The sequence below is a fragment of the Aythya marila genome, assembly GCF_965140915.1.
Source record: "Aythya marila genome assembly, contig: HAP1_HAP1_SCAFFOLD_193, whole genome shotgun sequence".
Lineage (NCBI taxonomy): Eukaryota > Metazoa > Chordata > Aves > Anseriformes > Anatidae > Aythya > Aythya marila.
Window position 1 is genome coordinate 374571 of NW_028136875.1, and position 25101 is coordinate 399671.

The 25101-nt window shown below is 50.8% G+C and overlaps 2 protein-coding genes across 2 annotated transcripts; both read right to left on the reverse strand.

Annotated features, from left to right (window-relative positions):
• Positions 1 to 2134: 2134 nt before the first annotated feature.
• Positions 2135 to 14996, reverse strand: LOC309891389 (uncharacterized protein; the record flags this gene model as incomplete). The annotated part of the gene is made up of 19 exons (XM_082785760.1): positions 2135 to 2406; positions 2514 to 2548; positions 2859 to 3079; positions 3306 to 3431; positions 3551 to 3715; positions 3886 to 3981; positions 4139 to 4199; positions 4389 to 4603; positions 5493 to 6058; positions 8749 to 8824; positions 11022 to 11389; positions 11491 to 11525; positions 11836 to 12056; positions 12254 to 12379; positions 12499 to 12663; positions 12834 to 12929; positions 13087 to 13147; positions 13337 to 13551; positions 14340 to 14996. The coding sequence occupies 19 exons, from the start codon at positions 14994 to 14996 to the stop codon at positions 2135 to 2137; spliced, it is 3777 nt and encodes a 1258-aa protein (XP_082641886.1).
• A 4688-nt stretch (positions 14997 to 19684) lies between these two features.
• On the reverse strand, positions 19685 to 24149 carry LOC309891349 (keratin, type II cytoskeletal cochleal-like; the record flags this gene model as incomplete). The annotated part of the gene is made up of 9 exons (XM_082785707.1): positions 19685 to 20064; positions 20166 to 20200; positions 20632 to 20852; positions 21039 to 21164; positions 21627 to 21791; positions 21962 to 22057; positions 22307 to 22367; positions 22605 to 22819; positions 23514 to 24149. 9 exons carry the CDS (start codon positions 24147 to 24149, stop codon positions 19685 to 19687), a joined length of 1935 nt encoding a protein of 644 aa, XP_082641833.1.
• Between the last annotated feature and the right edge of the window lie 952 nt (positions 24150 to 25101).

Genomic DNA, 25101 nt, shown 5'->3' on the forward strand with positions numbered 1-25101 from the left:
AATTTTCAGAATCAGAAATGTCACTGGTTATACAAAGAAGAGTTCAGAGGAGAGCTATTCTTTCTTCCTCATTTCCTTTTTTTATTTGGATGTCAAGGACTCCAGATTAAAGCCCTGCTCCACTTCTGCCCTTTTGTCTGCCAGATGCCATCCTGCAGCAGGACAACGCACACACAGCAGCACAGCCAAGGCTGATTCACCGACTGGTCCAGCTCTCGCTCCTCCCAATGCCGGGGAAGAATCCAGCCAAGCATTAATCAAATTAATTCAGGCGCAATGGGATGCAATTTACAGAGGGCTAATGACTAACCCAGCTGGGCGATCTGGAGTTATAATAGCAGGTTTGGGGCTGTGTCTCATCCTTTCACGTTGCTTTTCTTCGTGAGTAACTCGTGTCCGCACACCACCTTTGGGCATTCCCACCGCTCACGCAGGAGGTGGCCGTGTCAGAGCCCTGCTCGTCAGGCAGATGGTGCTGCTGCCCCAGGGGATCCAACCTGCCCTGGGGGTGGAGGACAGCCAGCCTTCACCAGGGCATTGGTCACCCACTGCCTGTCTACTGCTCGTGTCCTCCACCATCGAGGCCTCCAGTGTGTGCAGTGGGAGCTCCAGGCACCACCAAAGGATCATGGCATCATGGAATGGTTTGGGTTTGAAGGGACCTTAAAGATCATCTAATTCCAACTGCCCTGCCATGGGCAGGGACGCCTCCCACCAGACCAGGTTGCCCAAAGCCCCATCCAACCTGGGCTTGAACACCTCCAGGGATGGAGCATCCACAGCTCCTCTGGGCAGCCTGTTCCAGTGCCTCAGCACCCTCTGAGTGATGAATTTCTTCCTTATATCTAATCTAAACATGCCCTCTTTTAGTCGGCCCTCTTTTGTCCCAATGGCCGTGTTCAAACTATCAAAGTCCAACTGCCACATCCCAGTGGACGTGTCCAAACGTCCCCTCTCCAGTGCCTACATCCCAATAGCCGTGTTCAAACCACCCCAACCCAACTGCCACGTTCAGACCACCACGTCCCAACAGTCACATCCCAGTGGCTGCGCTCAATCCGTGTGTCCCCTCCCCGTGTTACACCCACGGCTCTCCTGCCCTGCGGAGACACATTCTGCTGGGGAGGAGCAGGATGCTGCCACGTGGCTCTCTGTGAGGAGGAGGAAGGTCCAGCTTCCTCCCTCTGCCTTTGGCTGGGAACTTCATGGCCTCAGGGCCCAGGGGTGCTGAGAGATGGGGCTATGGGGTGCACCAGCTCCTGGGGACAGGCCACCTCCTGCAAGTCCCCCCCCATGTCCTGCTGGATTTGCTCCGCAGGACAGACCCCGCACCGCACCATTGCCTTGCCATTCCTATAGCAAAGAACAACATCTGTTGCCCCTGGGGACCCTCCCCTCAGGAATGCTTGGTGATAACACAACACAAAGACATCTTTTCACCTGTCTGCAGTTTATTGGTAATGAAAGAACTTGGGGAAAGGGGGTATTGGTAGAAAGCAACAACGCATTCAAATTCACATAACAGAAGATTTGCAATAAGGCCTTGCATACGTCAGCTGTGAAGGAGAAGAGGGAAAGGAATCTATAAAATATTAAAGCTGCCAAATGCTCCAGGGAGCCGCTTCTCACTCCTAAATCTGACTACGAGACATTATCACATTTTCTTCTGCTTACATGAATTCCCGATACAGCTGAAACAAGCATGTGGGCAACATGCAGGACACAGAAGGCACAAGGAGAACACGGCCATTGAAAAAGAGACCTTGAGAAGTGAAAGGAAAGAGCAGATTCGTACACACTCCTGCTCAGCCAGCACAGCACAGCAAGGGAGGTAGGGCCCTTGGATGAACTCTCTGGTGATGGGTATCCGCAAGGAAAATATTTCCTAATGGGGCTGTAAATGTTTCATCCCTGCAGAGTGGTGGAGCACAGAGAGGAGGCAGGCAGTGCCAACAGGGTGGTGTTTTGCTGCAAATCTCCCTCTGGGAAGGAGGCAGAATGGTTTAAGGAAGTTATGAGGGAAACAGTTCATTTCTTTGCTGGATACCAGTTCCGGATGCAAGGGGCTGTGCCGCTGGCTGAGGACGGGAGATGCTTCTTATGCTTCTTTCCTTTGAGGGACTGAGGTCGGGGCTCAGTATTTTACACCTGAAGATTTGACCGTTGTGGTTGTGACACATCTCCGGACGGAGGAGGATCCGCCTCCAGTAACGAAGCTGCCACCTCCAGAGCTGCACATTCTTCCACTGCCAGAGGAGAAGCCTCCGCTGTATATCCCTCCTCCCACTCCACAGCTGCCTCCGACAATGCTTCCTCCTCCGACCGCACATACTCCTCCTCCCATGCCACTGCCAGCACCAAAGCCTCCGACTCTGCCTCCAGCAATGGTGGTTCTGCCTACCACAGCTGCAAGAGAAGGACAGGGTCACTGTGCATGAAGTGACAGCCTGGGAATCCTCACAAAACCCAGGAGAAAAGCCATTCTGCAAAGAAGAGGATGCGCTGGTACTTACAGACATTCACGTTGGCTGGATTGTCTCCACACAGCCTGCGTAGGGAAAGGAACGCAAGATGTCAATCTGATACAAGACAGAGCACTTTCGCTCAGTGCAGTTTCCCAGGTACTTCATTTATTTCCTGCTTCTTCTAAAGACAGTCAATAAGACTGGGACATAGTCCCTGTGGTATTTTTTTTTCTTTTTTTTTTCTTTTTTTTTTCTTTTGGCCAAAAAAAATTTGGGAAAAACTGAGAGTAAATAAGAAACCAAGTTTATATGGGTTGCGAAAGATGACGAAGCCTCAGTCTGCCCCAAGCAGAGGCAGTACCTTGGTGTGGCTGAGATAACAGCATGTCTCACCTGTTCTCCTCTCCCTCCAGCAGCTTCCTGTACATGGCAATCTCCACATCCAGGGCAATCTTGATGTTCAGCAGCTCCTGGTACTCCTTCAACAGGCGAGCCAGCTCCTCCTTGTCTTTGCTCAGGGCACATTCCAGCTCCTCCAGTTTCCTCCTGGCATCCTTCAGAGCCAACTCACCGCGCTCCTCGGCCTCAGCAATAGCTGCCTGCAGCTGCTGGTTCTGAGCAAGGACAAGAGCACTTCCTCAGTCCCCTTCTGTACACTCTCCACCATAGCAGCCCGAAAGGCAAACTGGAGGGCACAAACTGTGGAGGAGCAAGCAGTCTCCTCCACAGATGCTGCATTTCAGCGGCTGCGCTTCCCTCCTGCAGCCCTGAGCACACCAGCCAGCTCTCCCACAACCCAGACTAATGGCAGAACCAAAGGAGATACTCAGCAACCCCTACCTGCTTCTTCACGCTCTCAATTTCTGCCCGCAGCCTCTGGACGTTCCTGGTAAGCTCCTGGATCTCAATCTTGGTGTTGCGCAGGCTGTCCCCATGCCTGCCAGCTGTGCTCTGCAGCTCTTCATACTGATGACACCGAGACAAACAACCCATCGATGAGACAACCTCACAAGCACTCAGCCATCCCCTGTGCTCCATGGACGGGCAGACACTGCCCCAGCTGCCCTTGGCTCTTGCCAACTCACCCGGCTCTGGTACCAAGCCTCAGCTTCAGCCCGGCTGTTCTGAGCGATCTGCTCGTACTGGCGCCTGACCTCCTCGATGATGCTGTCCAGGTCCAGGTGGCGGTTGTTGTCCATGGACACCACCACAGACAGGTCGCGGCTGATTGTCTGCATCTGAGCCAGCTCCTGCAACCAAGCACAGGAGTCAGCCTCAGCGTGCCAGGAGAGGAGGGCAGCGCAGAGCAGCCATTCCGGCAGCCCCAGCGACTCTCCGGACTGCAGCCCCACGGGCACCTCGCCTGCCCTCGGTGCCTGGACTCCCCCCGCACCTCGCTGCAGCTCGGGCAGGCTCTTACCTCCTCGTAGATGCACCTCAGGAAGTTGATCTCGTCGGTCAGAGCTCCCACCTTGGCTTCCAGCTCCACCTTGGTCATGTAGGCACAGTCCACATCCTGCAGGACAGATCACGCAGATGGGCACCGGCCTCTCCCCATCACTCAGGGGCTGCCAGCAGCCAGGGCCTGCTGCAGGCAGCTGCCCGTCCGAGTGCTGCCTCCCTACAGCCTCCTGCCTCCAGCTCACCGCCCTCCTCCTGCCTCTGGCACTCACCTTCTTCAGCACCACAAACTCGTTCTCAGCAGCCGTGCGCCTGTTGATTTCTTCTTCGTACCTGTGGAAGGTGATGGACAAGATGAGGCTCCTGCAGTGCTCGAGCAGCAGAACCCCTGGCCTTGTGCAGAAGCCTCCGGCCCCCTTTGGAGAGCTCCCGAGCAGAGGGAAGGCACAGCAGGCACTCGCAGGCTGGCCCTGCTCTCCTGCCTTGCTGCTTCCTTCCTCCTCGCTCTGTCTCGGCACTTACTTGGTTTTGTACTCCTCGACGTATTGCCGCATGTTCTGCAGTTCCGACTCCAGCTCTCCCCTCTGTCCCACTAGAGACTCGAGTCTCCTCCTCAGGTTCTGGATGTAGTTCTCAAAGAGGACATCCAGGTTCTTCCTCGGCCCCGAGGGCCCTTGCTGCTGCAGCAGCTCCCACTTGGTGGAGAGCACCTTGTTCTGCTGCTCCAGGAAGCGCACCTGAAAGCCCACGGAGGCTTGTGTGAGTTATGCACCCTGGAGGGCAGCACACTCCTCAACCTCCCGCTTCTTTGGGAGGCCAACAGAATCATTTCTCAAATGACCAAATGTCTGGCTGAAAAAATGACTGGTTGAGAGCCATTTTTCCAGGAGGAAGTTTTCTCCCTTCTTCCTCCACTTCTCTTTCTGTTATTCTTGAATTTGTTCCCCTTTCAGCTCCTATTTTTATTGTTTTTCTGAATATCTATAAGAATGTTTAGATTCCATATTAACAGCTCCAATTGCCAATTTTGACAGACATTAATTTTCAGAAGCATTAGATACTTTCTTGTCTGCATTATAATGAATGAAATCTCGTGTGTCTCTGTATTGGAGAACACTCACCACAGAAGGCACAAAAAGCATTCAGTACGTATGTCCTATATTAAAACAGACTATGAAGCACAGTGACAAGCAATGTTCTCCTGGTGCAGACAATCTATAGTCCATCAATCTGTGTGTGAACCAAAATAAGGAACTGCCAGGAATTAACTGAAATTTCATTCCTACTCTCTAAGTTTCTTGAGAAGAAACTACCTTTGAAAAAGGACAGGCTTTAAAGAACCACTTAGGATAATCAGGTATGCCGTGACCCCTTTGGCCTGACTCCCCACAGAAGGCTAGAGACAAAAGGTAAGAAAGAATTTGGGTCAAGCGACCCTAGAGAAAGTCCTCTGGCCTCCCTGCAGATGTAAAATTTTCAGATTTCCTTAGCAGAACTCAGTGAGAACACCGCCAGCCTTCCAGCCATGCCAACACTGAGCGGGGAAGGACAACGCTCCCCCCTCCGCAGCACAGGAAAGTTCCTCAGAGACCCCAACCCCAAGCAGACGTAGTTCCAGCCTCTCACCTTGTCAATGAAGGAGGCAAACTGATTGTTAAGAGTCTTGATCTGCTCCTTCTCCTGGCACTTCACTTGCTGGATCTGAGGATCAATATCAACATGGACTGGCCGCAGGAGGGTTGTGTCAACCTGCACCGGCTGGATGCCTCCAGGGAACCCAGGACCACCTCTCACAGGGCCACCAAAGCTGCCTATTCCTCCACCAATGACACCTCCTCCAATGCTGCCAAATCCTCCTCCATAGCCTCCACCAAAGCCAACAATTCTACATCCATATCCACCGCCATAAGAGCCACCCATGGAAATCCTTCCGCTGCCACCCATGTTGTGGAGGCTCCTGCTGCTAAAACCTCCACAACGTCCGGCGCCTCCAGTTCCCCTGGATGTGGAGAATGAGCTATAGCTGATCCTGCTTCTGCCCCCACTTCCACCAAAGCCACCACCGATGGCAGAGCAAGAGCTGTATCCCCTTCTGCTTCCGCCTCCAAAGCTTCTGCAGATTGACTGCCGAGACATGGCTGCTTCTTCCAAGTGGAGTCGAGGAGAGGAGAGAGACCAACGGAGCTGTGCTGCTGTGGAATGGATGTGGAGAGAAGTGTGTGCAGTCTTCTCTGGCTCCACGGCTTCAGGCATTCCCTTTTATCTGTTTCTGGCGGTGGGCTGGGTCTACATGGGCGTGAAGAGGAAACAAATTTACTGTCTTCATCAGCTTGGTGCGGTTAACAGATTTTTGCCAAATTGTTGACTCCACCCAAAAATACGCTTTGCAATGCAGAAGAGAATAAAAGAACAAGAGCATTGAAACAGGTCTCAATGAGTAAGTGGACTCTCATATCTTGCGGCATCTGGAAAAATATGTTTTATAGTGATGTAGTCATGTTCTTCCCTCCTCCTACCTTTTTATCCATTCTTAGCAATTTCTCAGATTATCTGGATCTGGATCTGCTGCATGGAAGCTCAGTGTCAAACAAGCATTCTGGTGAAAATCAGCTAGAATGAGACTTTCACAATCCCCCCAAGCACACCCTGAATCTCCTTCTTATATGGAAAATTGCTGATGGCTTTCCAAAAAGCAGTTTCCCAGTGTAAAGCAAGAATACCACACATTAACATTTAACAACAGTCAGCATTTCTTTTTTATCCAGAAAGGAGGGGCTTAGTTCTCCTAAGAGCACGCTCACCATCAGTTGGGATGGGAGTGCCTTCTTCAAGGGCAAACTCTCGCAGAATGTGTCTCCCGGAGGTAAGAGGACCAGACTCCAAGCACCAGAGCACAATGAAGTAGAGAACATGGAAAGCCACACTCCTTCTTTGTGCTTTTCTGATGGGCACAGGAGCTGCTGCTGCTGAACCTGCAGAGGAGAGGAAGGACACTCAACGCTAGAAGTGGTAACGATGACTGAAGACAGAAATATAGCAGAGAAATGTGGGCAGGGATAACACTGACTTGTGAAAAGAATATTTTTTACTTAAGTTGGTAGCTAAAGGATCAGGTTGAGTTCATCATACTCAATCATTTCTAAATAAGGGGCACATAAAAGTTTGAAGAAGCTTTGATGCTTTCTTAAATAGCCAGAGGTGCAATATTTTCTTTGCTGAAAATATGAAGTGTACTTTAAGAGCTATGGCAAGGACACATGAGACCAGAGGAACTTTTCTGGGAGAGAGGAGGTGCTGCCTAAACTCATTTTAGAAAACTGTATTTTTAAGAAACCAGCTGCTGCTACAAATTATCCAGGTATGAGGTAGGAAATTCACCTGAAAGATATTTTGAAGAAACTTTCTGAGTCTTAATAATCAAATACACTTTTTAGTTGTCTGTATAAACCTTAAGGAATAAATATATATATATATATATCTTTTCCTAGTGTTTAACTCCAAAAATCACCAAAAATGTCAAAGTAAATATACCTTACAGACCCCTAAACATTTCAGCAGTCCAACATTATACTCTGTTTAACCTCCCAAGGTAGAATATACACCTTGTGTGTTTGAGTCTTCAGAATCTTCTGTAGGACTTGTGCAACAACAAAGTGTTGTTTGAAAATATCAGTAGGTATCAGCCTTTAGCCACAGACACTTGAAAGCCTTGGGAAAACTGGTTCACACAATAGCTAAAGGAATCCAAACCATAAATGGCACTGAATGCCACAGATGGAGGATGCTTGGCTCCACAGCCTCTTCATGCAGCAGGGCATAGGAGAGTGGAGAACATTACCCTTGAGGGACTCAAGGAACACTTGGCCAATGGCAGTCATCCCTACAGAGAGGAGACGCCTTCTCTTTCAAAAGCAGCTTGAATGAAATGAATTAATTCGTTGGTCATTACTCCAGGACAGATAATTAAGTCCTCCACCTCATGCCGCAATCCATTACTCCTGTCCATTGGGTGCAGTTCCAGAGAAACGTAAGGTAGCTAAGTTTTTCATCAAGAAAAAACAGGTCATACCTTCTCATGGCCTTTCTCCAGATTACCACACACACGGGAGACGCTTTTCTCGGTAGGCAGCACGAGGTGCTTGTAACATCCCACATGGCGACTCCACAACCAGGGGCAAAATCTGTCAAGTCAGCCAAATGCCTGGATGCTGACCACATTCGGCACATACAGATAAGACGCCCAGATTGAGTCACTCTGACGTCTTCAGACAAGATGTGTAGATTATTCCAGACCTGGAGTCGCATCAGCCTCCTCCAGGTGAAACTCGATAGGCAGCTTGGGCTCCAGCAATCCCTTCTGATCTCTTACGCAAGGAGCTGTGCACAGCAAAAGTCGTCAACACTAGGCAAAACATAAACTCTGCAGAAAAAAAAAAAAAGATGCAGTGCCAGGCTGCAGACCAAGCCAAGCTGCACCTTCAGCCCATGCACAGTAAAGAGATTCTGGCATGAAACTCGAGCAGTGGCATCGACAAGGATGCCACCATCACTCCTCACAGCAATGCCCACAACGCTGCATTCAGGTGCTAAGGCTGAAAGGAAACCGAGCGCTCCAATTAAGCACCAAAGCAGTTGACTCTGCCCCAGGCCAAACCCAAAATGCTCTTGGCAGAGGCTCAGCTCCTCACAGGCGTTGCCGTTCCATCCTCTGCCTTGGGTGCCAAACAAGGCCACCTTTGCCAGCTCTACCGCTGCTCTGCTGCTCCCCACAGGGAGCACAAGGCCCTCTTCCAAGACCCCTCTAACCATTCCCCGTTGCCTCCAGTGGCCCTCTCCCAAAGTCGGCACCTGCTGACCTGCTACAGGGACACTGGTCGCTCACAGGGGTTTTTGTGGGACTCCCAAACCACTACTGAGAGCAGTTTCTGACTCTTTGATCTCTTCTTGCGGTGGAGGCACTGCAGCACAGCGCAGATCAAACACATCAGCATTCTGCCCACCTCCTGCTCCCCGGCCTCCCCCTCGCACCACACCAAATCTCTCCCACTCATTCTCAATGCAGAGACGAGACACCGAGAGACTTGTCTGACTTTTCAGACGGCCGGTGAGGACGTGATGGCCACAAGTCGGCACAGATCATCCCTTGGTGCCCTCAGGCCTCCAAGCTGTGCAGCCCACCTGGCCACCGCCGCCTTGTAGGCCTCAGGCCAGCTGCTTGGCCAGCGTCCATATCCACCATCCCAGGCAGCTGGAGAGGTGGCCTCCCATTGACAGCTTCGCCTACCACATACCAAAGTCCACTCCAAGGCAGAAAACTCAAGTGAAATCTCAACAACAGACTGATCTGATGTCTGCTCCTCCCTGCCACTGCCTGTTTCCATCATGTGTCAATGTGTTTGGATCTCCACTGGTTTAGCCATTATGCTCTGACAGTGTTGCTGCACAAAGCCCATAATTTTCTGTTCCTGATTTCAGCATACCCTGAGTACGGCTTCTTTTGTACATCCTCTGAGAATCTGACATCAAAGAGACAAATAAACTCCCTTTCTAGGTCAGTCTCAGTTTATATCGGCAGAACACTGGTGACCTGTGACGTGGCTAGCAGGGTACCAAGTGCCTTAGTTTGCTGAACCCAATAGGCAAGGTCTAGCCTGTTGATTCTGCACAGTTTTGGAAGATGCACATCTGCATTGTGGAGTTGACTGTACATGATTCACAGGATGAGGCTACATCAGGATCTAACCAAACCTTTCCAGCCTCCTGCACTCCTCCATTATCATGCTACAAGGAGCAGTGCTCCTGCCTGCTCCCATTTACTGCACAGTTTCTGAACTGAGCTTCCAAAACCTGCTCCACTGTAGCTGTGGACTTCCATTTTCAGGCAATGCTACAACTGATAAAAGTCAATAAGCTTTTATCAACATATATCCAGAGATAGCAGAGAATATCCCAAGCGGGAAAACAACCACGAGGATAAATTACTCTAACTCCTGGTTCCACACAAGAGCACCCAAACATCAGACCCTACATCGGAGAGGGTTCTCCAAACACTTCCTGAACTCCTGCAGCTCGGTGCCATCCCTGGGGAGCCCGTCCCAGTGCCCAGCCACCTCTGGGTGCAGAACATTTCCCTCACACCCAGCCTGACCCTACCCTGTCCCAGCTCCATGCCGTTCCCTCGGATCCTGTCACTGTCCTCAGAGAGCAGAGCTCAGAGCCTGCCCCTCCACTCCCCTCATGAGGGAGCTGCAGGCCGCCATGAGGCCTTCCCTTGGCCTCCTCCTCTTCTCCCAGGGAAAAGAGACTTCTAAAGCAGTGACGAGCAAACACCATGAATGTTCTCTGCAATTTATTGAGAATGGCAACATCCCAAGGACATATCACACACAGAAAGGAAAGGAGGGGGCACAGTACATCTGGTTCCATGTCACAGCGGGCCTAGCGCAGAAAAGCAAGCTTGGTTTTCTTTGCAAAGTGTCCACGCGGGCAGGAGATGTCAGCAGGTACCATGGAGCAAGGGCAAGTGGAGCCCGAAGCCACGGCTCGAGAGTGCTCCTGCGTCTAGCAGGAGACACCGGGCACCTAAAGCTGCCCAGGTGCTTCGCCCCGGGACAATTTGTCCCTCTGGTCGCCTGCAGAGAGGCTGCTTGCTCCCCGGCTCTGCCAAGGGAGGAGTCCACTTGCCCCTGCCTGCCATGCCCCGCAGCACAAGTGAATGGAAGCAGCAGGATGTACTGCATGCAGAAGCACCCCAGGGATACGGCCATCTAGGAAGCAACCTGACGGAATAGGCACAGAGAGTGTTTTTATACACATTTGCCACAAGGCAGCGAGAAATGTACAAGGCAGCAAGAAAGGCAGAGCATTTCCCTCCTTTAAATCAGCTCTCCGCGCTGGGTATCCACACGAGAGACTTTTCTTTGCTCAGTTATTCATCGCTGGGCATGGGGCTAGTGAACAGCGTGGCACGGCCACGAGGCTCCCTTCCTGTGAAGGAGCCCGGAGGCCCAGCGGGTAGGTGGTGGACCGAGAGGGACACAGTTCGTTTCCTTGCGGGATACCGGAGTCGGATTTAAGGAGGCTGGGCTGCTGCCAGGAGAGGGGAGGAGAAGCTTCTTTTGTTTCTCGATCTGCCTTCAGGGCTCAGAACCTTACTCCTGAAGACTTGACGGAGGTGGTTGTGACACATCTGCGGACGGAGGAGGATCCCCCACCGGAGCTGAAGTTGCCACCTCCAGACGCGCACATCCTTCCACTTCCAGAAGAGAAGCCTCCGCTGTACATTCCTCCTCCCATGCCACAGCTGCCTCCAGAGCTTCCACCTCCAAAGCCTCCTCCTACTCCACATACTCCTCCTCCCATTCCTCCTCCCATGCCGCTGCCGCCGAAGCCTCCTCCCATGCCGCTGCCGCCAAAGCCTCCTCCCATGCTGCTGCCGCCGAAGCCTCCTCCCATGCCGCTGCCTCCGAAGCCTCCTCCCATGCCTCCTCGGCCTCCGGAGATGGTGGTCCTGCCTACCACAGCTGGAAGAGAAGCACAGGTTATGCATGGGGCCGTGGCATATTGCTTCTCCAAAATACACAGCCCACTGTGATTCCACAAGGAAACAACTGAGGATACTTACAGACATTCACGTTGGACATGCCGTCGTTGCAAAGCCTGAAAATGAAAACAGTACCAGTTAGTCTTACTGGAAGTGCAAGCTTTTTCAGCTGAGATTTTCCTTTTTTATTTACTGTATGTATTTTCCAAATTCTTTCTGATTTCCCAATTATTTCTTAACACAAATAAGCAACACCAAAGCCACCTCTTATAAGAAAGATGCAAAACATTTCTGAGTAGGGCTAAGAATTAAAGCATGTTTAAAATATGACTTTAATCTCCAGTGGGTTAGGACAAGACCCAATCCACACACAGAATAGTCTATCAAGAATGGTTTAGTCAAATAGACACAAATAAAGAATGGTACCTGTTCTCCTCTCCCTCCAGCAGCTTCCTGTACATGGCAATCTCCACATCCAGGGCAATCTTGATGTTCAGCAGCTCCTGGTACTCCTTCAACAGGCGAGCCAGCTCCTCCTTGTCTTTGCTCAGGGCACATTCCAGCTCCTCCAGTTTTGTCCTGGCATCCTTCAGAGCCATCTCACCACGCTCCTCAGCCTCAGCAATAGCTGCCTGCAGCTGCTGGTTCTGAGCAAGAAGAAGAACAAATTCTCAGGTCACATTTTGTCACCTGCATCGACCCCCAAGCCTCAAGCAGAGGGGTCGAGGAAAAACGCAATATCATGAAGTCAGTTCAACTAGAGTGCTTGAAGAAAATGTTTTTGCCCCACACAATAACATTTGTGATCCAGCTGGTATCCAGTGAGACACCAAATAACCCCTACCTGCTTCTTCACGCTCTCAATTTCTGCCCGCAGCCTCTGGATGTTCCTGGTCAGCTCCTGGATCTCAATCTTGGTGTTGCGCAGGCTGTCCCCATGCCTGCCAGCTGTGCTCTGCAGCTCTTCATACTGATGACACCGAGACAAACAACCCATCGATGAGACAACCTCACAAGCACTCAGCCATCCCCTGTGCTCCATGGACGGGCAGACACTGCCCCAGCTGCCCTTGGCTCTTGCCAACTCACCCGGCTCTGGTACCAAGCCTCAGCTTCAGCCCGGCTGTTCTGAGCGATCTGCTCGTACTGGCGCCTGACCTCCTCGATGATGCTGTCCAGGTCCAGGTGGCGGTTGTTGTCCATGGACACCACCACAGACAGGTCGCGGCTGATTGTCTGCATCTGAGCCAGCTCCTGCAACCAAGCACAGGAGTCAGCCTCAGCGTGCCAGGAGAGGAGGGCAGCGCAGAGCAGCCATTCCGGCAGCCCCAGCGACTCTCCGGACTGCAGCCCCACGGGCACCTCGCCTGCCCTCGGTGCCTGGACTCCCCCCGCACCTCGCTGCAGCTCGGGCAGGCTCTTACCTCCTCGTAGATGCACCTCAGGAAGTTGATCTCGTCGGTCAGAGCTCCCACCTTGGCTTCCAGCTCCACCTTGGTCATGTAGGCACAGTCCACATCCTGCAGGACAGATCACGCAGATGGGCACCGGCCTCTCCCCATCACTCAGGGGCTGCCAGCAGCCAGGGCCTGCTGCAGGCAGCTGCCCGTCCGAGTGCTGCCTCCCTACAGCCTCCTGCCTCCAGCTCACCGCCCTCCTCCTGCCTCTGGCACTCACCTTCTTCAGCACCACAAACTCGTTCTCAGCAGCCGTGCGCCTGTTGATTTCTTCTTCGTACCTGTGGAAGGTGATGGACAAGATGAGGCTCCTGCAGTGCTCGAGCAGCAGAACCCCTGGCCTTGTGCAGAAGCCTCCGGCCCCCTTTGGAGAGCTCCCGAGCAGAGGGAAGGCACAGCAGGCACTCGCAGGCTGGCCCTGCTCTCCTGCCTTGCTGCTTCCTTCCTCCTCGCTCTGTCTCGGCACTTACTTGGTTTTGTACTCCTCGACGTATTGCCGCATGTTCTGCAGTTCCGACTCCAGCTCTCCCCTCTGTCCCACTAGAGACTCGAGTCTCCTCCTCAGGTTCTGGATGTAGTTCTCAAAGAGGACATCCAGGTTCTTCCTCGGCCCCGAGGGCCCTTGCTGCTGCAGCAGCTCCCACTTGGTGGAGAGCACCTTGTTCTGCTGCTCCAGGAAGCGCACCTGAAAGCCCACGGAGGCTTGTGTGAGTTATGCACCCTGGAGGGCAGCACACTCCTCAACCTCCCGCTTCTTTGGGAGGCCAACAGAATCATTTCCCAAATCAACTGTGGCCAACTCAAAGCTCCGAGCTGCTAATGCCTGATATTTCACATGCATTTTTAAGTTGTGGGCCTTTCTGAAGTTTTCACTTTTGCTTGAATAGTTGTTGCCAATTGGAAAATAAGTTGCACTCTCTCCGAAACATCGGGTTTGGACATTACTGTCATCTCAGCAATTGTGAAGTCAAGGAAGCAATTACTGATTCATCTAACTGCTGATATATTCTGTAAGTGATTCTGTCATTGGTTTCTATTTGCAATTATATTAATCCAAATTCACTTGAATGGTATTTAACACTCATATGTTAAAAGGATGAGCTCCTTGAAAAAAAAGCTTCATCAAATTGAATTACAGTAATGAGAACTCTTAGAACAGCTAAGTATACTATGATGACTTTACCCTGAATCACTATAAATTAAGCTGAAGAAATTACTGGACAAGAGAATCTACAGAATGTCCTGATGACACTGTCTTTAATCTTCCATTAGCATGAAAACCTTGTCTATTGTTCAGTATTACTTAATAAGACCTTAATTACAACTTGCTGCAATGGCATCATTCTTGCAACTTTATCAAGTGCTATCAAACGTACCATCAAACTTGATGGTAAGAAAAAAATTCCCTTTCCACACCATGGGAAAGTTGTTTAAAAAGCCCGAGTCCACACAAAATTGGTCCTAAGTTCTCACCTTGTCAATGAAGGAAGCAAACTGATTATTAAGAGTCTTGATCTGCTCCTTCTCCTGGTTTTTGACCTGCTGGATCTGGGGGTCAATCTCAACGTGGACTGGCCGCAGGAGACTCGAGTCGACCTGCACCGGCTGGATGCCTCCAGGGAAGCCGGGACCACCAAAGCCGCCCATTCCTCCACCACCCATGCCTCCACCAAAGCCGCCCATTCCTCCACCAAAGCCGCCCATTCCTCCACCACCCATTCCTCCACCACCCATTCCTCCACCAAAGCCACCCATTCCTCCACCACCCATTCCACCACCACCCATTCCTCCACCAAAGCCACCCATTCCTCCACAACTCATTCCTCCACCGAAGCCACCCATTCCTCCTCCGTAGCCTCCACCGAAGCCGCCCATTCTGCCTCCATAGGCTCCACCACCGTAGCATCCACCTATGGCAATTCTTCTGCTGCCACCCATGTTATGGAGGCTTCTGCTGCCAAACCCTCCACACTGTCCACCACCTCCATATCCCCTGGATGAGGAATATGAGCTGTAGCTGATTCTGTTCCTGCTGCTGCCTCCTCCAAAGCCACCACCGATGGCAGAGCAAGAGCTGTAGCCCCTTCTACTCCCTCCTCCAAAGCTTCTGCAGACAGACTGCCGAGACATGGCTGCTTCTTCCAAGTGGGGTCAAAGTCAAGATGAGCAGATAGACCAACAGAGCTGTGCAGCTGAGGAATGAATGCAGAGAGAAGTGTGCGCAGTCTTCTCTGGCTCCACGGCTCCAGACACTCCCTTTTATCCGCTTCTGGAGGTGGGCTGGAGCGGCTTGGGTGTGAAGGTGGAAACCAATTTATTATTTTCATCAGCATGGTGTTGTTGACAGCTTCTCAGTGTAGCTTTACCATATTTGGGCCTGCCTAGAAACACACCCTGCAATATAGAAGTGAATAAAAGCACAAGAACATCGAAACAGGTCTCAGTGACTAAGTGGCCTCTCATAATTTTATGACATGTTGGAAACCACCTTGCACGATAATGCACTTTTCTGCAGCCCCTCATTGGATTCCCAACCTTCTTTAATGGCTCCGAACAATTCCAGATATAGATCTTTCCAATCAAAGCTTCACTGAAAGGAGAACTTTTGATGAAATACAACCTATAATATAGCTTTCACAATTCCTTAAACACACCCTAAATCTCCTTTTTATATGTGAAATTGCCTTTGGCATTTTAGAAGTTTCCCAATCTTCAATGGGAATTCGTGGCACCAAAGTTTGAAGAGACTCAGCATATTCTCCTGCTAGGAAGGAATTACACCTCTTTGGAGTGTGCGTGGTGTCACTTTGGATGGGAGTGTCTTCTCCCTGCGGATTAAATTCCCTCCAACCGTATCTCCTCAGATCTGTTAAAACCAACTGGGACAAGGCTGGAGCAGAGAGAAGAACACAGTGTGAATCGCCACGCTCCTTCCCCGCGCTCTTCGGGCAGCGATGGGGAATGATTGCCTGGGGAAGAACAGAGGGAAACTTCAGCAGCTGCTGCAGCGATGATGACTGGGGACAGAGACAAGCACCACAGAAGAGAAAAGACAGACGAATAATTTGAGACAGGGGTTCCTGCTGCTTAGAGGAATGCTGACCTCTTCTTTACCTGGTTATATACACAGATGAGACAACTCAAGTGGAAAAATGTTAAGAAATGGAACTACTTCAACTTCTAAGGCATAGTATATACTCTTATTTTTAATTTTTTTCATTGGGAAAGGTAAGAAATTTATTCTGTAGGATGTCTTTGAAATAAAGATGCCAATTACAGAATTGCATGTGAAAGAAATTTAAACTCATTATGCACAAAGATCCAGATTAGGGCATAAAATATAAAATGATACTGATGCACAGTATCCTGAAGAACCTAGATTACAGGTGCTGGTTACAAGGAGGCAGAGTTGTGTAAATGCCATTTAAAAAGCATTCCGTAGGCATTATCAGCCTGGAAATATGAAATCAAATATGCATTTCAGCTAATGTGTGAAATAAAGCACTAAATTTTTACGTTTCCTCTTGTATGTAGCCAGCACAAGTAATCTAAAAATGAGAAGAGAAAATAAACATTATGAACCTTCAAAAGATTTAAAATAATAATGAACATGAATTTAAGGTTATTCAAAAGATCTAAGTATTAAATTTACATCCATGATATCCCATAAGACTTGCACAATGAAGCATTGTTTGAAAATATCAGTAGGTATTAGCCATTAGCCACAGGCACTTGAAAGCCCTAGGAAAACTGTCTCACGGAATAGCTAAAGGAATCCAAACCATAAAAGCCACTAAATGCCACCGAGATGGAGGATGCTTGGCTCCACAGCCTCTTCATGCAACAGGGCATAGGAGCATGGAGAACGTTACCCTTGAGGGACTCAAGGAACACTTGGCCAAGGGCTACCCAGATGGCTGCAGCTTGGCTCAGCCAAAAGCTGCTGCTGTAGAATTGGCAGCCATCCACACAGCAGAGAAGGGACACCTCTTTCAAAACAAGGATCTAATTCCTTGGTCATTAATCCAGGACAGATAAATAAACACTCCACCTCATGCTGCAATCCATTACTCCTGTCCATTGGGTGCAGTTCCAGAGAAACGTAAGGTAGCTTAATTTTCTGTCAGGAAAAAACAGGTCATATCTCCTCATGACCTTCCTCCAGATTACCACACACACGGGAGACGCTTTTCTCAGTAGGCAGCACGAGGTGCTTGTAACATCCCACATGGCGACTCCACAACCAGGGGCAAAATCTGTCAAGTCAGCCAAATGCCTGGATGCTGACCACATTCGGCACATACAGATAAGACGCCCAGATTGAGTCACTCTGACATCTCCAGACAAGATGTGTAGATTATTCCAGACCTGGAGTCGCATCAGCCTCCTCCAGGTGAAACTCGATAGGCAGCTTGGGCTCCAGCAATCCCTTCTGATCTCTTACACAAGAAGTTATATGCAGCAAAATCATCAACACTAGGCAAAACATAAACTCTGCAGAAAAAAAAAAAAAGATGCAGTGCCAGGCTGCACCTTCAGCCCATGCACAGTAAAGAGATTCTGGCATGAAACTCGAGCGGTGGCATCGACAAGGATGCCACCATCACTCCTCACAGCAATGCCCACAACGCTGCGTTCAGGTGCTAAGGCTGAAAGGAAACCGAGCGCTCCAATTAAGCACCAAAGCAGTTGACTCTGCCCCAGGCCAAACCCAAAATGCTCTTGGCAGAGGCTCAGCTCCTCACAGGCGTTGCCGTTCCATCCTCTGCCTTGGGTGCCAAACAAGGCCACCTTTGCCAGCTCTACCGCTGCTCTGCTGCTCCCCACAGGGAGCACAAGGCCCTCTTCCAAGACCCCTCTAACCATTCCCCGTTGCCTCCAGTGGCCCTCTCCCAAAGTCGGCACCTGCTGACCTGCTACAGGGACACTGGTCGCTCACAGGGGTTGTTGTGGGACTCCCAAACCACTACTGAGAGCGGTTTCTGACTCTTTGATCTCTTCTTGTGGTGGAGGCACTGCAGCACAGCGCAGATCAAACACATCAGCATTCTGCCCACCTCCTGCTCCCCGGCCTCCCCCTCGCACCACACCAAATCTCTCCCACTCATTCTCAATGCAGAGACGAGGCACCGAGAGACTTGTCTGACTTTTCAGATGGCCGGTGAGGACGTGATGGCCACAAGTCAGCACAGATCATCCCTTGGTGCCCTCAGGCCTCCAAGCTGTGCAGCCCACCTGGCCACCGCCGCCTTGTAGGCCTCAGGCCAGCTGCTTGGCCAGCGTCCATATCCACCATCCCAGGCAGCTGGAGAGGTGGCCTCCCCCCTCAGGACCACTGCCACCCTCCTCACCTAACACGGTGGCCTACTGGTGTATGGGGAGATACGAAGGGGATGCTGTGAGACAGTCCTTCAAATCCCTTGGTTGTTACCATGGCTGAGTCGTGAATACTAGAAAAATGTTTCTGTCTGAGCTGTCTGCCTGCATAACATTTGATCAGAACATCCTATGTGTGGGCTCATGTTTTCAAAAAAAAAGTCATGAGTCTTTTATCGAGATATCAAGAGTTATGGCATATCCTGAGTTGGAAGAGAGCCATAAAAATGGTCTGGAACACAAGCTGTAGGGGGAGCTGCTGAGGGAGCTGGGGTTGTTTAGTCTGGAGAAGAGGAGGTGTCACCTCAGCCTGCACTGCTCTGGGCCAAACATACCCAGAGACCTTGGCCATTCCTCACATGTCCTTCCCTCAAGAACCTTCACCATCTTTGTCACCCTCCTTTGGAGGCTCCCTGATAGTTTTGAGGCCCTCTCATCCTGCGACACCCACACCCGGTGCTCAAGGTGAGGCCGTAACAGTGCGGGGCAGAGTCCCCCATGCCTGGACACGCGCCAGGCCCTCATGGCACAGCCATGACGTGCTGAGCACAACCCAGGTTCCCACCACATCGCTTCCCCAGAGGCAATCCTACGGAGGAGAGACTTCTAAAGCAGTGACGAGCAAACACCGTGAATGTTCTCTGCAATTTATTGAGAATGGCAACATCCCAAGGACATATCACACACAGAAAGGAAAGGAGGGGGCACAGTACATCTGGTTCCATGTCACAGCGGGCCTAGCGCAGAAAAGCAAGCTTGGTTTTCTTTGCAAAGTGTCCACGCGGGCAGGAGATGTCAGCAGGTACCATGGAGCAAGGGCAAGTGGAGCCCGAAGCCACGGCTCGAGAGTGCTCCTGCGTCTAGCAGGAGACACCGGGCACCTAAAGCTGCCCAGGTGCTTCGCCCCGGGACAATTTGTCCCTCTGGTCGCCTGCAGAGAGGCTGCTTGCTCCCCGGCTCTGCCAAGGGAGGAGTCCACTTGCCCCTGCCTGCCATGCCCCGCAGCACAAGTGAATGGAAGCAGCAGGATGTACTGCATGCAGAAGCACCCCAGGGATACGGCCATCTAGGAAGCAACCTGACGGAATAGGCACAGAGAGTGTTTTTATACACATTTGCCACAAGGCAGCGAGAAATGTACAAGGCAGCAAGAAAGGCAGAGCATTTCCCTCCTTTAAATCAGCTCTCCGCGCTGGGTATCCACACGAGAGACTTTTCTTTGCTCAGTTATTCATCGCTGGGCATGGGGCTAGTGAACAGCGTGGCACGGCCATGAGGCTCCCTTCCTGTGAAGGAGCCCGGAGGCCCAGCGGGTAGGTGGTGGACCGAGAGGGACACAGTTCGTTTCCTTGCGGGATACCGGAGTCGGATTTAAGGAGGCTGGGCTGCTGCCAGGAGAGGGGAGGAGAAGCTTCTTTTGTTTCTCGATCTGCCTTCAGGGCTCAGAACCTTACTCCTGAAGACTTGACGGAGGTGGTTGTGACACATCTGCGGACGGAGGAGGATCCCCCACCGGAGCTGAAGTTGCCACCTCCAGACGCGCACATCCTTCCACTTCCAGAAGAGAAGCCTCCGCTGTACATTCCTCCTCCCATGCCACAGCTGCCTCCAGAGCTTCCACCTCCAAAGCCTCCTCCTACTCCACATACTCCTCCTCCCATTCCTCCTCCCATGCCGCTGCCGCCGAAGCCTCCTCCCATGCCGCTGCCGCCAAAGCCTCCTCCCATGCTGCTGCCGCCGAAGCCTCCTCCCATGCCGCTGCCTCCGAAGCCTCCTCCCATGCCTCCTCGGCCTCCGGAGATGGTGGTCCTGCCTACCACAGCTGGAAGAGAAGCACAGGTTATGCATGGGGCCGTGGCATATTGCTTCTCCAAAATACACAGCCCACTGTGATTCCACAAGGAAACAACTGAGGATACTTACAGACATTCACGTTGGACATGCCGTCGTTGCAAAGCCTGAAAAAGGAAATAGTATATTTTAGTAGCCTAACAAAAGAGATATCTTATATTCTGAGAAGTTAATTTACATTATGTAACCATAGGTGTACCTGCTTTTTTTTTTTTTTTTTTTTTTTTTTCAACTATATAGGGAACCCCACTAACACTAAAATATTTAGGGAGGGAAGATAGTGATAATCCCTCTTTGCAATGAGGTTCTTCCAAACTTCAGGTTCATTATGAAATCTGTATGTGTTAGAACAAAATATTGTTTATATCACCAGGATTGTCAATTGACAATCCTAAGAACCTTAAATGTAATGTACAAATAGATGTATCTACCCATTGTAATCCGAAAAGCTGCTTTGAGCTTACACTGTGATGTCAAATCTCATGGGGTCCAGCCCAGGTTGCAACATCGCCCTGGAATCAGAGGTGGAATGTTTTACCTGTTCTCCTCTCCCTCCAGCAGCTTCCTGTACATGGCAATCTCCACATCCAGGGCAATCTTGATGTTCAGCAGCTCCTGGTACTCCTTCAACAGGCGAGCCAGCTCTTCCTTGTCTTTGCTCAGGGCACTTTCCAGCTCCTCCAGTTTCAACCTGGCATCCTTCAGAGCCATCTCACCACGCTCCTCGGCCTCAGCAATAGCTGCCTGCAGCTGCTGGTTCTGAGCAAGAAGAAGAGCATATTCTCAGGTCACATTTTGTCACCTGCATCGACCCCCAAGCCTCAAGCAGAGGAAAAAAAGTCAACACCATGAAGGCAACAGCAGTAGTTGAAGAAAATGTTTTTGCCCCACACAACTGGGTTTGTGATACAGCTGGTATCCAGTGAGACACCAAATAACCCCTACCTGCTTCTTCACATTCTCAATTTCAGCCCGCAGCCTCTGGATGTTCCTGGTCAGCTCCTGGATCTCAATCTTGGTGTTGCGCAGGCTGTCCCCGTGCATTCCAGCAGTGCTCTGCAGCTGTTCGTACTGATGGTAACGAGACAAACAACCCTTCAGTGAAACGTTCCTAATGCCTAGACAAGATTCTCAACTTCCCTAGCTCATGTGCTGCTAAGAGCACCCAACACAGTGGTCCCTAAAAGGTAGATGCCCAGCTCTATGTTCTAAGATGGTTCTAAGATACAATTATCATTGTCTCCTACATTTCTGAATTTGGAGAAAGATCTTAGTTAGACAAACAAGTGTCCTTTGGTTTCTGTAAAGATACTTTGTCCTGGTAGTTTCTAAATAATGGATGTTGTTTATTGAGACAGAATGCCAGAGTAAGATTCTGGACTTGTGAAGAGGGAGCCAGACCCCTCAGCTGCAACACCCTTCCTTTTGAGACTTCCTCCAGCACCGTTAGCTTAAAGACATCTCTCACTTTGTCACAGTTCATCTGCAAACTCAAACCACCACCCCAGCTCCCTCAAGTGCTTCCCAGCTCACCTGGCTCTGGTACCAAGCCTCAGCTTCTGCTCTGCTGCTCTGAGCGATCTGCTCGTACTGGCGCCTGACCTCCTCGATGATGCTGTCCAGGTCCAGGTGGCGGTTGTTGTCCATGGACACCACCACAGACAGGTCGCGGCTGATTGTCTGCATCTGAGCCAGCTCCTGCAACCAAGCACAGGAGTCAGCCTCAGCGTGCCAGGAGAGGAGGGCAGCGCAGAGCAGCCATTCCGGCAGCCCCAGCGACTCTCCGGACTGCAGCCCCACGGGCACCTCGCCTGCCCTCGGTGCCTGGACTCCCCCCGCACCTCGCTGCAGCTCGGGCAGGCTCTTACCTCCTCGTAGATGCACCTCAGGAAGTTGATCTCGTCGGTCAGAGCTCCCACCTTGGCTTCCAGCTCCACCTTGGTCATGTAGGCAGTGTCCACATCCTGCAGGACAGATCACAGAGAGTGCTTTCATTTCCTCTTGGAAATCCTTCAAGACCACAGAAGTTGGTCGGTGCTGAAGGTAACAGCTGTGACAGAGCTATTCAGCCGTGCAGGAAAAAGCGAGAGGCTTCCAGGAGCCGCCCTCGGATCCTACAATCTCCGTTGGTTTTCCCATCCAAGAGAGAAACCCCTTAAAGCACAGACAAAGCCTGATATTCAATCAATCATTTTCTAGTGCCTGTGACTCACCTTCTTGAGCACCACAAACTCATTCTCGGCTGCTGTGCGCCTGTTGATCTCTTCCTCATACCTATGGAGAGTAAAAATATAAGCTGAGTTTCCTGAATTTTCCTGCCTAAGGCAATGCTAAACAAAACAAACACATACACACACACATACAAACAGAATAAATATTTAAATTGACCAAACTTTGTCCATAATTGCTATAAAATGTACACATGTAAAGAAAGGTGACCTGTGAAATAAAGATTACCATCACTGTCAGCTGCTCGAGCTGCTTTCTGTGTTACTTCAGCACTGCACTTACTTGGTTTTGTAATCCTCAACGTACTGCTGCATGTTCTGCAGCTCTGATTCCAGCTGCCCCCTCTGTGCCAGGATCGAGTCCAGCTGCCTCTTCAGGTTCTGGATGTAATTCTCAAAGAGGACATCCAGGTTCTTCCTCGGCCCCGAGGGCCCTTGCTGCTGCAGCAGCTCCCACTTGGTGGAGAGCACCTTGTTCTGCTGCTCCAGGAAGCGCACCTGAAAGCCAACACATGGAGCATCCACCGTCAGACATGAAGCAACAGCAGCAGACAGGACACCCCGTCCACCTTGTGAAAAGGGCACCAGTTCTTCTTGGCATGATGACACAAGAGGTAGCTAGCATTTTGTTTAGAAGCTCTGTTGTTGACAACATTGCGAGGTCAAGAAAGGGAGGAAAGTTCTAAGTCATATTCAAATCAAAGGAGCTTTAAAGTGTAGCACCAGCTGCAATACTCTCCCACGGCAGGTAGCCTAGAAAGTTGAGATTTCTAGTCTAAACTAAAACCCTGGATACTTGGGGAAAAAAAAAAAAAAAAAAGAGAGAGAGAGAGGAAAAAAAAAAAAAAAAAAACATTAGTGAATACATAAACTGAAGGGTATTTGGAAAGGGAAAGGTGCAGAAGTGAAATTTTGTGCATGAAACCAGAAAACGTTTGGAGGCGTTTAGCCTGTTTGCAGGAATAACCTATTAGCTGAACCTGGTGCAACAGGCTGGAGTAAGCCCTGAAGATATAGCTTTGATCTCATGTGGAAGAGAGATTCTCATCTTTTCCCTAGCAGTACTTAAGAGCAAGGCTCTTCCCAAGCTTCTCAGCCTACTGATGCTTAGCTCATAAAGGAGAAAATTTCTGCAGAACTTGACAGCTCCTCCAAACGCTGACCCTTACTAGTCACAATCCCACCCTCTCACCTTGTCAATGAAGGAAGCAAACTGATTGTTAAGAGTCTTGATCTGCTCCTTCTCCTGGTTTTTGACCTGCTGGATCTGGGGGTCAATCTCAACGTGGACCGGCTGCAGGAGACTCGAGTCGACCTGCACCGGCTGGATGCCGGGGCCACCTCTGCCAGGGCCACCGAAGCCGTGCATGCCGAAGCCTGGGCCACCAAAGCCGCCCATTCCTCCACCACCCATGCCTCCACCATAACCACCCATGCCTCCACCAAAGCCGCCCATTCCTCCACCGCCCATTCCACCACCGCCCATTCCTCCACCACCCATTCCTCCGAAGCCGCCCATTCCTCCTCCGTAGCTGCCTAGTCCTCCTCCATAGCCTCCACCGAAGCCGCCCATTCTGCCTCCATAGCCTCCGCCACCGTAGCATCCTCCCATGGCAATCCTTCCGCTGCCACCCATGTTGTGGAGGCTCCTGCTGCCAAACCCTCCACAACGTCCACCACCTCCATATCCCCTGGACATAGAGAAGGAGCTGTAGCTGCTCCTGCTTCTGCCGCCACCTCCTCCAAAGCCACCACCGATGGCAGAGCAAGAGCTGTAGCCCCTTCTACTCCCTCCTCCAAAGCTTCTGCAGACAGACTGCCGAGACATGGCTGCTTCTTCCAAGTGGGGTCAAAGTCAAAAAGAGAAGAACGATCGATGGGGTTGGGCTGCGAGGAGGTGAGTGCAAAGAGAAGGGAAGTAAGTCCCTCTGACTGGAGGGCAGCAGATGCTCTCTTTTATCTGTTTCTGGAGGTGGGCTGGGTTTGCATGGGCGTGAAGGAGGAGACAGTTACTGTCTTCATCAGCTTGGCGTGGTTTACAGATTTTCATCTTCAATTTGCCAAACATTGACCCTACCCAGAAACACACCCTATAATGCAGAAGAAAATTAACAAAGATACAACCGTGTCTACCAAAGGGTAGTACTCAATGACTAAGAAGTCTTGTACTTCTGTGGCACGGTAACAGTCTCCCTGTGTTAGACTAGTCTTTTTTTCACCTTTCATCCATTGTGGTTGTTTCCCTGCTTATGTTTATCTCTATTTTGATCTTCCACTCCAAAGCCCTATGGCAGGCAGGCACTGTGGCTCATGCCAAATTGTAGCATGGCTTACACAATTCCCAAAACACACCTAAGTTACGCCCTTAGCCTTCTTTTTACATGGAAAATTGCCTTTGGCTTAGAGAAGTAGTTTCTCAACCCAGAGCTAGGGCTCAGCAAATTGCATTTTGATGAGGCTTTGCATCTTTTCAATCAATGAAACCTTACCAGAGAAGAGATGCCGTGGCAACGGCTAGTGCTGGAAATTCTTTCAGTTTTGGACCAAACTCATTGAACACAAGCCCCGGTATCTTCATGCCGAGAGGGTCTCTGCAACAGTGGAGAAGTGCCACGACCATCACAGATGGGAAATCCCTTGGGGATTTCCTGAGGGTTTCAGGAAGGGACTGACCATGAGAAGAGCCAGGAAATGCAGCAGCAGCTCAGCCGCTGCTGTGCGGGCAGGCAGGCAACCAGCCCTGAGAACAGGCAGAGAGGAGGCATGCAAAGTCCTACTGC